This window comes from Podarcis bocagei, assembly GCF_964188305.1.
Source record: "Podarcis bocagei genome assembly, chromosome: 15".
Classification (NCBI taxonomy): Eukaryota; Metazoa; Chordata; class Lepidosauria; order Squamata; family Lacertidae; genus Podarcis; species Podarcis bocagei.
The window spans coordinates 11,442,105-11,455,173 of record NC_138141.1 but is presented as its reverse complement, the minus strand read 5'-3'; the positions used below and the strand labels follow the sequence as shown (position 1 = coordinate 11,455,173).

The following is a 13,069-nucleotide window of genomic DNA, read 5'->3' as shown; positions in this document are numbered from 1 at the left end:
CTGTACGCTGGCTCCCTTGGCCAATAAAGTGAGATGAGCGCTGCAACCCCAGAGTTGGCCATGACTGGACCTAACGGTCAGGGGTCCCTTTACCTTTACTCCCCCCACTGGGAAACAAAATTTTTGTTGCATTGACACCGGCAGTTGTTCTAACCTAACTTCAACATGCTGATTTCATATCTGAAGTTGGTTTTGTTCTGTAAGCTCTAGGGGTTTTTTTTTGCAATTCATGTTTTTCACTTTTCACCATAATCTTTGTTTTTCACAATGCAAGAATTGAATATTTTATTAAACACATAGCCAAAGTAGTACAATATGAGTACTGTATAAATGTAAGTGACTTATATAGCATTGAACATGAACAATAATGTGGTTAGGGTAGATCAACATGTCAGTGTCCACTTATCCCCAGTGTAAATCTGACTTATCGGCAAAAGTCGGAAATTGAAAGATAAGTATAGCATGTACACAAAAATCAATTTCAGATTTGAAACCAGCATTGACAGAACATATAAGAATATTTGAAAAATCTCATGCAACAGAAAATGAAAAAAAAAATGTTCCCCAGTGTTGGTTTTTATTTACTGAATTGGTCTACAAAGGCATTGCATTGGCTTACTTAGCAAATGGATACTGTAATGGGTATGAGTTACTCGTGCGTAAACTGGTGCCTTTCTCGGTTAATTTGCCTTGTTAAACCTTTCTGACTGCACAGCCCTTTCTCATCGCGGCTGCCTCAATCGCTGGCAGAATCCGTCAGTGGGCGTTTCTTGAACCTCTTCCAACATAAAAGTTGTTTGACACCCAGTCTCCTCCTCCTCTCACTGCGCGGGAGTCTTCTGCGCAGGGAAGGCGTGGGTAGCGGTGGACCTGTGCTCTCCTCACTGAACTCCAGTGAAGAGTCTTGGAGCCCTCTCTCCAATTTCCTCGTCTGCCCCCCTTTATCCCTGGTGTTGCGCTGATTTGCTTCCCCCTCTACTGAGCTGTTTCTCCCCCTGCTGCTGGGTCCTTCGCCAGCATCATCTGGGAGCCTCCCCTTCGCCTCTCGCTCCGATGTCAGTTCCCTGACAGATACATTTGGGGGAACTTTGGTTAACAGATTGTGGTTCATCTGGAGATAACTAAGTCACGAGCCTGGGGTGGGATGCAGGGGTGTACCTAGTTGCTCCGGCACCCAGAGTGGTGGGGGCAGGGCGAGCCGTCCATGGGTGCACCGCGGTAAGATGCCCACGGAGTCTGCCTGGCGGACGCAAGCCCCATGCTGCTCTTTTGGGCACCGTGGGCCACTGCATCACTCCCAGGAGAGATGTGTGGCTCAGGCATGCTGCAGGCCAGGTTCTGTGGTAAGTAGCACCCCCTGTGGTGTGCCATTTTGTCACCCCCTCAGGGATTACACCCGGGGCAGACCGCATCCCCATCCCACCCCCTTCCTACGCCCCTGGTGGGTTGACACACTAAGCCCAGCAATGGCTCTATTCAGCACAGCATAGCAGCAGAATGTTTGCATGTTTGTGCCAAGTTCGGCTGAAGCCGAAAGCACCAGCCTGAAGATGACGAGTGAGATCTCGTCGAAACGTCGCCTAGACACCCCAACTCTTACACGGGAAGACACCCGAAGACACCAAAACCTGCATATATATATATATATATATATATATATATTGGTACCTCAGGTTACATATGCTTCAGCTTACATACGCTTCAGGTTACAGACTCCACTAACCCAGAAATATTACCTCGGGTTAAGAACTTTGCTTCAGGATAAGAACAGAAATCGTGCTCCGGCGGCAGGGCAGCAGCAGGAGGCCCCATTAGCTAAAGTGGTGTTTCAGGTTAAGAACAGTTACAGATAGGGAGCCGTGTTGGTCTGCCATAGTCAAAATAAAAAAAATCCTTCCAGTAGCACCTTAAAGACCAACTAAGTTAGTTCTTGGTATGAGCTTTCGTGTGCATGGACACTTCTTCAGATACACACATGTATCAGATGTACACATGTATCCGAAGACGTGTGCATGCACACGAAAGCTCATACCAAGAACTAACTTAGTTGGTCTTTAAGGTGCTACTGGAAGGAATTTTTTTAGATTAAGAACAGTTTCAGGTTAAGAACGGACCTCCGGAACGAATTAAGTACTTAACACAAGTTACCACTGTATATGGAAAACAACTACCTTGACATGGGGATTTTTTTGGTGGGCAGATGAGGCAGAGTTTAGAGCACTGAGACTTTTTTTGGAAGAAACACAGATGTTGTTGCTTAAGCCAGAAATTTCCCTGTTCTGTAAGCGGCCTCGTGTTCTTCCGATTAAAGCTGCCATGCCAAAAATTAAAATGCCTCTTCTTTCCACAACAACAAAATCTTAGAGCTGGTTCTTCCAACAACAATAAAATCTTCGGGTAAAAATACAGTGCTCACAGAAAAATTGTGCTTGCTTTAATTATACTCACTGCTTTTATGTTAGGATGTGTTAATGTTCTTGTTTTGCTTTAATTTTTGAAATCTTAACTTTTTTTGCAAGTTGCTTGGAAACTTGCTGGAAGACAGGTTTCAAATCAAACAAATAAATTAATATAAAAAAAAATTCCTTCCAGTAGCACCTTAAAGACCAACTAAGTTAGTTCTTGGTATGAGCTTTCGTGTGCATGCACACGAAAGCTCATACCAAGAACTAACTTAGTTGGTCTTTAAGGTGCTACTGGAAGGATTTTTTTTTTTTTTTTGACTATGGCAGACCAACACGGCTACCTATCTGTAAATAAATTAATAGGAAGTGAGCTGATCGCTATCCCTTCTGGGCCACAGCTTGCTTATGTGTGTGAGTGCTTATTTATTTATTTGCATTAAAAACAATAAAACAGTATTATAAAAGCAGAGATACAGCCATAATGCCCAGCACCACAGTACTTTAACTACAGATAAAGTTTGCCTTTGACTGGCTTTGTCTCAGTGTGGTCACAAAAGACTTTGCCACCTGATTATTTTAATGGTAGGAACAGAACTACCTAAATTGTATCGAAATTTATTCATGTATGCTACTACAGCAGCAAGAATGTTACTTGCCCCAAAGAGGAAAGAAGCAGAAATCCCAGTAAAGGAAGAATGGATACAAAAACTTATGGAATATGCAGAAATGATGAAACTTATCAGAAGAATAAGAAATCAAGATAACAAGCTTTTTATAAAAGAATGGAAATGGTTAATTGAATATTTACAGATAAATTTACAGATTTACAAAAATAAAGATAAATTTAAAGATAAACACATAAGAGCATTAGCAGGATTAGTATAATAACCTGCAGTTTTATAAGAGTATATATTTACAGTAGATAATTAAATGAGCAAATTAAGTCAATTTGGATATGCAGAAGATATTAAGAAATAAATTTAAGGGACCACAGAATGAGGGGGAAGGAAGTCAAATTTTGGAACGTCAAATTGATTGTGAAACGAATGAACAGTATTAACTTGAAAAGTATAAATAAAAAACTGAAACTGAAATAAAATAGTAGGTGGCAGGGCTTGAATCTGTGGTTGTCTTCTGCATGCAGAATATGTGCTCTGCCCCTGAGCTATAAATTTCTGTGCCTGTTGGCCCCACTTAGACTACACCTCTTCACACCTGTCCTGTGTGGTCTCCCTTTTCTCCCTCTCCTTTCTCCCTTCTCCAGATGGCAGTGGAGGTGAAAGCCATCATGGCCTGGATGGAAAAGAACCCTTTTGTCCTTGGCGCCAATTTCCACGGTGGGGAGAAGCTCGTCTCCTATCCCTATGACATGGCTCGCCCCGTCAACGAGAATGAAGTGGCACCTCCAGTGCTGGATGATTACGGAGAGGAGAACCCGGAAACCAGGGAGACTCCAGACCACGCCATCTTCCGCTGGCTGGCCATTTCCTATGCTTCGGCCCACCTCAGCATGACCGATACCTTCCGGGGAGGTTGCCATTCTCAGGATATGACCAACGGGATGGGGATCGTCAATGGAGCCAAGTGGCACCCTCGGGTGGGCAGTAAGTGTTGCAGAATGGGGGAGAGGTGGGGTAATAATAATAATAATAATAATAATAATAATAATAATAATAATAATAATAATTTATTTATACCCCGCCCTTCTCGGTTCAGAAAACCAGGCTCAGGGCGGCTAACAACAAATTTAAAACACTTAATTGATGCAACAAAAAAACAGCATAAAATACAGTATAAAATGTGACTACAGTGGTACCTCAGGCTACATACGCTTCAGGTTACATATGCTTCAGGTTACAGACTCCGCTAACCCAGAAATAATACCTCGCGTTAAGTACTTTGCTTCAGGATGAGAACCGAAATCGTGCTCCGGTGGCGCGGCAGCAGCAGGAGGCCCCATTAGCTAAATGGTGCTTCAGGTTAAGAACAGTTTCAGGTTAAGTACGGACCTCCGGAACGAATTAAGTACTTAACCTGTAACAATAAATTCAAAAATCAATTTAGGGAGAAAATCCATCCGATAAACATTAGATGATCACCAGGGCTATCTGGCTAAATTAGTCCTATTTGTACAGGATAGGGATGCACACTTAGAAACATTTCCTCTTATTTCCCATTCATTAGTGTCTCATTTTGCTTCACAGTAGAAAATCAGCCTGTCCTCTGGTGCCTGTAACTCTGGCGTTTTCCAGCCAAATGGCACAGCATTTTCAGGGCTTTTTTTTAACAAAAGCCTTCCATGTAAGGTTCTCTGTTTTATAAGCAATTAAAAATGGGGCATGGGGACGCAGGTGGTGCTGTGGGTTAAACCACAGAGCCTAGGACTAGGTTCTCTTTCTATTTGCTTATTACATTTCCTTGGTAATGAGAGGTACTACCCATTATTGGGACGCGGGTGGCGCTGGGACGCGGGTGGCGCTGTGGGTTAAACCACAGAGCCTAGGACTTGCCAATCAGGAGGTCAGCGGTTTGAATCCCTGCAACGGGGTGAGCTCCTGTTGCTCAGTCCCAGCTCCTGCCAACGTAGCAGTTCGAAAGCACACCAAAAAAGTGCAAGTAGATAAATAGGTGGGAAGGTAAACGGCATTTCTGTGCGCTGCTCTGGTTCGCCAGAAGCGGCTTAGTCATGTTCGCCACATGACCCGGAAGCTGTATGCCGGCTCCCTCGGCCAGTAAAGCGAGATGAGCGCCACAACCCCAGAGTCAGCCACGACTGGACCTAATGGTCAGGGGTCCCTTTCCCTTTACCTAAAAATGGGGCAGGGGAAATCCTCTAACCATTTCCTGTGGTTTTATGACAGAGATGGAGCTGTTTTTCATGTTGCGCCCCTTTCAGAGCACTCCCCTCTGTACAGAACCCTGAATATATCAGTTTGCTTAGCGATGCAGTACAATTATCTGCTGTCAGTGTCAGGAAACCCTTTTATGAGAAATGAATGGGATGACAAGGGCCAAGTTAGTTCTTGGTATGAGCTTTCGTGTGCATGCATGTGTATCTGAAGAAGTGTGCATGCACACGAAAGCTCATACCAAGAACTAACTTAGTTGGTCTTTAAGGTGCTACTGGAAGGATTTTTTTTATCTTAATATGGGGTCAGCATGGTGTAATTCCTTGTGATGCAATAGCTGTATGAAGGAAGCAGTATTAGATCGTTTGTTCATCTAGCTGGTGTTGGCTACTCTGGCTGGCAGCAGCTCTTCCTGGGCCCTCAGCTGTGGTCTTTCCCATCACTTGTTGCGGATCCCTTTCAGCTGAAGGTGCCAGCGACCCAACATGGGAACTTCGGCATTCTCTGCCAATGCCGAACAATGGTCCTGCCTTTAGCGGGTTTTTCTCATTCCCTGACACAAGGGAGGGTCAAGTTCTACTATTTGGGGCTAGATTTTTCTAGCTGTTCTGTGCCTGTCTCAGTTCAGAGCCTCCTGGACTACAAAACATCTAGGGCACTGTTTCCCAACTGGTGTTCCGCGGCACACTGGTGTGCCGCGAGACGTTGCCTGGTGTGCCGTGGGAGGGAGGCGGGCGAGTCGGGCGGCGAGAGGCGGGGCGGCGGCGGCGAGCACACGCGGGGCGGCGAGCGAGCTCCCTCCCACATCCCATCGCCGCTCGCTTCGGCCAGCCTACTGGGCTGTCGCAGGCGGAAGGCCTGCGCATGCGCGAGGTTTTCGCACCTTCGGGATTCCCTTCACGCCTTCCTCCTCCCGGGTCCTTGAGAGCGCGGGAAGCGGCAGCGCGAGACCGGTGTTGAGCCTGGTAGGTTTTGTGCTTGCCAAGGCCATAGGCGCCGACTCCATGGGGCCCGAGGGGGCCCGAGCCCCCTCAATAATCTCGGGCGCCCCTCCAGCAGATCGTCGCCGCCGTTCGGATGTACCGTAAACCTCGCAGTATTCTGTAGGGTGTGTGCTTTCAAGAACTGTGTTTAGGATTGGAGCCTTGTCGAGCTAACACAACCTCCTCTTTACTTAAGGGAAATGTTTAAGCTTTTCTCCCCGCCCCTGTGTTGAGTTTTAAAAATAAATAATCCTAAAATTGCAATAGGGGGAGACTATGTGTATGAACCGAAAGGGGAGGAGAAGCGGGGTGCGCGCGCGGGGGGGGGGGTTTCTCGAGCACAAATCAAGACAATGGATCTTCTGCTCTGGAAGAGGCGGCAGATCTCAAACAAAAGCTTGATGAACGGAACAGACAAAAACGCAAAGTTCCATTCAGGGCTCCCCTTTTGCCACGTCGTCTCACAGTTTGGAAGATAGCAGCTCTCCAAATTAATAGTCCTCTTTGAATAGGTGGGGCCTGAGCGTTCCACCAATTTAGGCCTCCTGCCGGGATGTGATATGGCTCCACCTTCCTCAAGGTGGTTCTGCTTTTAAATATTTTCCACCCTGTCACCATGAGGACTAGCGACTTCTTTTCGTAAAATATAAAATCGCTGTTCCTTGCTCTCATGAGACTGTGTGTTTTAATTCGAAAAGGGTGTTCCATGTATTTGATTCCTATTAAAGAGAGTTACTTTATATATAGTCAATATAGGCACAGAGTTAATTTTTTAAACATTTTCTAATGGTGGTGTGCCTCGAGATTTTTTTCATGAAACAAGTGTGCCTTTGCCCAAAAAAGGTTGGGAAACACTGATCTAGGGAGCACCATGTTGGGGAATGCTGATCTATTCAGTCACAAAGCAGGCTGGATCACAGCAAATATCCGTTTCTTGCTTCCTACAGTGATGAGTCAGCTGCTTCTAGGAAGTCCAAAGGCTACGGCTCTCTTCCACTGTTCGCCCCAAACAGCTGGCATTCAGGGGTATGGTTTTCTGAACCCAGAGGGTCCATCCATCATGTCTAGTTGCCATTAATAGACCACAACTAATAATAATAATGACGCGGGTGGAGCCTAGGACTTGCAGATCAGAAGGTCGGTGGTTCAAATCCCCGCGACGGGGTGAGCTCCCGTTGCTCAGTCCCTGCTCCTGCCAACCTAGCAGTTCGAAAGCACATGAAAGTACAAGTAGATAACTAGGTACCACTCCGGCGGGAAGGTAAACGGTGTTTCCGTGCCCTGCTCTGGTTCGCCAGAAGCGGCTTATTCATGCTGGCCACATGACCCGGAAGCTGTACTCCGGCTCCCTTGGCCAATAAAGCGAGATGAGCGCCGCAACCCCAGAGTCAGTCACGTCTGGACCTAATGGTCGGGGTCCCTTTACATCATCATCATATTAATAATAATAATAATAATAATAATAATAATAATAATAAATTTTATTTATACCCCGCTGTCCCCGGCCAGAGCCGGGCTCAGGGCGGCTAACATCAATAAAATTCTAGTAAAAACATAATAAGAAGAAAAAGAAAAAGAAAAAAATATTAAAATACAGGTTAAAATGCAATTTGAAATGCAGCTTCATTTTAAAAGTTGAAACCATAAAGGGAGGGAAACATAAGGGTCAGACTGAGTCCAAACCAAAGGCCAGGTGGAACAGCTCTGTCTTGCAGGCCCTGCGGAAAGATGTCAAGCCCCACAGGGCCCTGGTCTCTTGTGACGGAGCGTTCCACCAAGGTGGGGCCGGTACTGAAAAGGCCCTGGCCCTAGTTGAGACCAACCTAACTACCTTGTGACTTGGGACCTCCAGAATGTTGTCATTTGTGGACCTTAAGGTCCTCCGCGGGGCATACCAGGAGAGGCAGTCCCGTAGGTACATGGGTCCTAGGCCGCATAGAGCTCCTCTTTACAGCCACCTAATCCCCTCTTTACAACCACCTAAGCTAATGGCTGTCACCACATCGCGGCAATATATCCTCTTCCATCTGTCCTTGCAGCCATGAATGATTTCAGCTACCTCCACACCAACTGCCTGGAGCTGTCCATCTACCCAGGGTGCGACAAGTTCCCCCATGAAAGTGAATTGCCACAAGAGTGGGAAAACAACAAGGAATCATTGCTGACATTCATGGAACAGGTAAGGTCCAGCGAGGGGGTGGTGAAGATGGGAGGTCAGGACCGCTGAGCAATGCGGAGTGGGGGGCAAATAAACAACTCCCCCGGAGCACTCTGGGAACTAAAGTTAATGCTGACTTTAAAACGGGGGTGGGGAACCTCAGGCCTTGGGGCTGAATGTGGCCCCCCAGGCCTCCCTGACTGGCCCTTGGAACTCTCCCAAGGCCATACACCTTCACTGGCCCTGCTTCACATTCCGAGTGTTTTTGCCTGACTGAAACATGTCCTGAAACTCCGATGTTGCCTCTGGCATATCTGATGACAGGAGCGAGCCAGCAGTTACCCCACTGAGCACGTTGGGAGTTCTCTTTATTGTTGAAAAAAAAGGGTCAGCACAGGAGTGTCAGGCCTAATAAGCACAGTAGCTGCTGAGGCTGAAGGTCCCTGTCTCCCCATGGCTGCCTAAGTCCCCTACTCTCCAGAGTTTTCCCCAAGCAATCTGAGGCTGAGCCTGCGTGAAGCTAATGTCTCCTCCACCCTCTTCATGCCTCTACTGGTTCTGGGAGACCAGAGGGAAGCTTGTCGCAGCAGGAGGGGGACATTCCGCCTATTGGTCTCCCTCCTCTGTATGGATGGTTCATTTTACAGGGATATGGACTTATGTAAGCAGCCTTGCAATTTGTTGTTTTAGAAAAGATATAAGGGACTTGAAAATAATCCTGCTGCCTGAAATCTCCTCCTCCTTGCAGATACATCGGGGCCTTAAGGGGACAGTGACAGACCAGCAGGGAGACCCCATTGCAAATGCCTCCATCTCTGTGGTGGGGATCAACCATGACGTGCAAACAGGTATGTCTACAGTGCTGAAGGTAGGGATGTGCAGCCACCTTGTAATGAACAGAAAATAGGTAGATGGATCTTCCATACATTAACTGGTCTGCAGTCCAGCCAGCAAACCTATAGATGCCCGACATCCCAGTAACTGGGGAAGGAAGAGCGCTGAACATGGGGAACCAGAGGAAGAATCCAGTTCAGATTTCTCCAGTTTCTAAATCACTGGCACAACCGCTTTGCAAAGCTCAAGAGGCTTGCAGGTGTGTTTTTGTTCACCACGGCTGCTTGTGCTGCAAATTCTTGGCCTGGGCACGTGTGGGCCCTGGCCAAACTATTCCTGTGACTTACACATATGCAACTTGTAGACTCAAAAGGGATCCCCACCCCTGTTGTAGAACACTTGGCATACCTTGGCCTTAGCGTTGACAAAACATCAGGAACAAAGCCCGCTTTAAAATTATTCCTGCCTCTGCCAAATACCTCCTGCCAGCCACCCACCCACTTCAAAACGCAAGTTCGTTCATGAAGAACGTGTTTTGTGTGCAGGACTCTTAGCTTACAGCCTGCTAAGCCTTATTACGTGACTTTCTCCATTTTAAATGCCCAAAGACCTTGCTGCCTTGGAGATATTGTTGCATTACAATATCCCATAACTCCTGACTGTTGGCCATGCTACAGTGAGGGGGGGGAAGTATTTGATCCCCTGCTAAATTTGCCCGTTTGCCCTCTGACGAAGAAATGACCAGTCCATAATTTTAATGGTAGGTTTATTGCAGCTGTGAGAGATGGAATAACAACAGCAAAACCCCCAGAAATCCAGAAGACAAAAGTCAGAGATTGATGTGCATTATAATTAGTGAAATAAGTATTTGATTCTGAATGACCCAGAGGAGAACTGGGTGAAAGTGTTGTGGTCAGATGAGACCAAAATCCAGTTCTTTGGCATCAACTCAACTCGCCGTGTTTGGAGGAGGAGGAATGCTGCCTACGACTCCAAGAACACCGTCAAACATGGCGGGGGACATATTATGCTTTCTGGGTGTTTTTCTGCTAAGGGGACAGGACACCTAAGTCATCTTTTGCAAAGGAATCAAATACTTATTTCACTCATTATAATGCACATCAATCTCTGACTTTTGTCTTCTGGGTTTCTGGGGGTTTTCCTGTTGTTATTCTGTCTCTCACAGCTACAATGAACCTACCATTAAAATTATGGACTGGACATTTCTTCGTCAGATGGCAAACGGGCAAATTTAGCAGGGGATCAAATACTCCCCCCCCCCCACTGTAGGTGGGACTTAGGGAAACCGAAGTCCAATAGGATTTGGAAGGCCACGGGTTCCCACCCCTGCTATAGATCTCTCTCCACATTATCTGCCTGCATAGAAAGATGGAAACACCAAAACTATCCTATGGGAGCACAAAAACCTACCATCAACCAGGACTGGCCATTTGTCTTTTAGCCCGGTATCGCGAAGTCTGATTGGCAGCAGTTCTCCAGGGTCCCAGGCACAAAGACCTTATCTGCTAATTGAGATGGTTTTAAATAGATATGCCAGGGATTGAACCTAAGCCTTTCTGCATCCAGAGTATAGACCTGACCCCTGAACTAGGAAATCCCTCTCCTGTACAGAATTGTTGTCAAACGCTGCATGTCTGTCTGTTTCAGCAAGCGGTGGGGACTACTGGCGCATCCTGAACCCAGGCGAATACCGCGTCACAGCCAGAGCGGAGGGCTACAACCCCAGCGTCAAAACCTGCAGCGTCTTTTATGACATCGGAGCCACCCAGTGCAACTTCATCCTGTCACGGTCCAACTGGAAGCGCATCCGAGAGATCATGGCCATGAACGGGAACAGGCCCCTCGGAAGACCTGTGCCGGGGGGGCGGCCCATGACCCAAAGGGAGCGCCTGCGCTGGAGGATGAGGATGCGGCAGAGAGCTCGCCTGCGCCAGCAGATGCGCAACCGCCTGCGCAACGCCGCCACGAGCGCTCCTCCCACGACGCTCCCAACCACAGAGGTCCCCTTCTTGTTCAGCAGCACCACGCTCCCGCCTTGGAGCCGAGAGCCGCCCACTACCGAAACTGCCACCACCTGGGAAACAGAGGTCTACACGGAAACTGTGACTGAGTGGGAGACAGTAGCCGATGACATAACAGAGAAGGAGACCTGGGAGGAGACCACTGGCACCGCTTTCCCCATGACTACGGCAGAGACGTACACCGTGAACTTTGGCGATTAGCTGCAGCCAGCCAGCTTGCTATGACTGTAGGCCAGGAACACTCTGAAGACATTCCCAAAGCTTCTCCTCACTCCATTTCCCTGGAGCAGATGCCTATAGTTGGATTATCATAGTACAGTAGGCATCATCACCTGCTTTTTAGAATCCACTGAGACATCCACTTAGCAGGCTATGCCCACCAAGGAATCCATTTAGCAAGCTATGCCAACCTTAGCATTTACACCGTGGGCCAGGGAACCAGTGTCTCTGCAGATGCTTGTTGGACAGCATCTCCCATCATTCCTGACTACTGGGCTGGGCTGCCTGAGACTGATGGGAGCTGCAGCCCAATATCGTCTTGAGGGCCACAGGTTCCCCATTCCTGCCTTCGGCCACTTCTCAAGGCGCACATCTCGAGGGTTAACAACTCCGCTTGCTTTAAAGGGGTATCGGTCCAATGCTACAGCAACCTAACATTTGCCAAATGGGAAACGGAGGTGAGTAGCTGAGCTGGGCTCTGAAACAGAAAATAGGCCAAGAACAGAATCCTTTCCCCCAGCTGATTACACAAAGCTCATTTGTGTTGAGGTGTTCTTTCCTCCACCTCACTTTTGCCCTGAACAGTACTCTTTGCAGCAGGGGTAGCCAAGGCCATGCTGGCCGGGGTGGATGGGAATTGAGATCCAACCACTGCTAGGGGTAACTACTTTGGCTATCCCAGTTTAAAAGCGGGGTGTGAGATTTGAGGAATAGGGAGGGAATGAATGCAAACCCGGCCAACATCCAGCGACCCAGAATTCCATGCTCCCTGCCCTGAATGCATTAGAATAAAAAAAACATTAGGTGGCATTATGTATCTTCAGATTTATACCCTTAGCCACAATTTAGTACACAGTTGCATATGCACTTGTCTCTTTAAAAAAAAATCTGTAGGTTGCAAGTATCTCATCACGGCTGGATCATAGCCTTTATTTTTGGGAAAGGGTGTGTGCAGAATTCAGAGGGCTTGTTCCAGCTTTGGAACAATATTCTTACAATATTTGAGCGAAGGGCAGCAACAGATGTACAGCTTGAGACTCCAAGTACATCGTGCCAGCCAAGATTAAACGTTTCTGATAACTGAACTCCCCTGCCCAAGGTTTTCTTTTCCATAAGGGCTAGAATCTTCATAGCTTTCAAAGCGATGTCCAAGATTCCATGGGAGCTACCAGATTCTTTATTAAAAGGTACAGTCCGATCTTCTAACAGTTATTCCAACTACAGTTTCTCACCCTGTAGTGGGGAACATGTGGCCTTCCAGCTGCTGCTGGACTCCAACTTCCATCAGCTCCAGCTAGGATAGTTAGTGGTCAGGGATGATGGGACTTGGTATCCCAACAACAGCTACAGAGCTGCATGTTCCCCTACCCTGATCTAACCGAAGTTGCAGTTTTCCCTTTAATAAGCCTGTCAATTTCAGCAACCGAGGGAGGGGAAATGGAAATTTGCCAAGTTCAGCAGTACAGGGCACCCAGGCCACAGCTGCCCAGGAGGCAGGTCTGGTGCCACCTTGATCACTTTTGGCTTTCCAACAGTTCTTGTTATATGAATAAAGTGAGTTATATATAAAAAGGAAGCA

General features: G+C 47.3%; 1 protein-coding gene across 4 annotated transcripts in view; it reads left to right on the top strand.

The window, feature by feature from the left end:
• Window positions 1–13,066, top strand: part of AEBP1 (AE binding protein 1) — a 55,218-nt gene extending 42,152 nt beyond the window's left edge. For all 4 annotated transcript variants that reach the window (XM_081171621.1, XM_081171619.1, XM_081171620.1 and 1 more), the window contains exons 19-22: window positions 3,670–4,009; window positions 8,277–8,416; window positions 9,144–9,243; window positions 10,898–13,066. In XM_081171621.1, coding sequence (XP_081027747.1) covers window positions 3,670–4,009; window positions 8,277–8,416; window positions 9,144–9,243; window positions 10,898–11,472 — 1,155 coding nt within the window. In that variant the 3' untranslated portion in view covers window positions 11,473–13,066. The remainder of the gene's footprint in view (window positions 1–3,669; window positions 4,010–8,276; window positions 8,417–9,143; window positions 9,244–10,897) is intronic.
• Window positions 13,067–13,069: the final 3 nt, after the last annotated feature.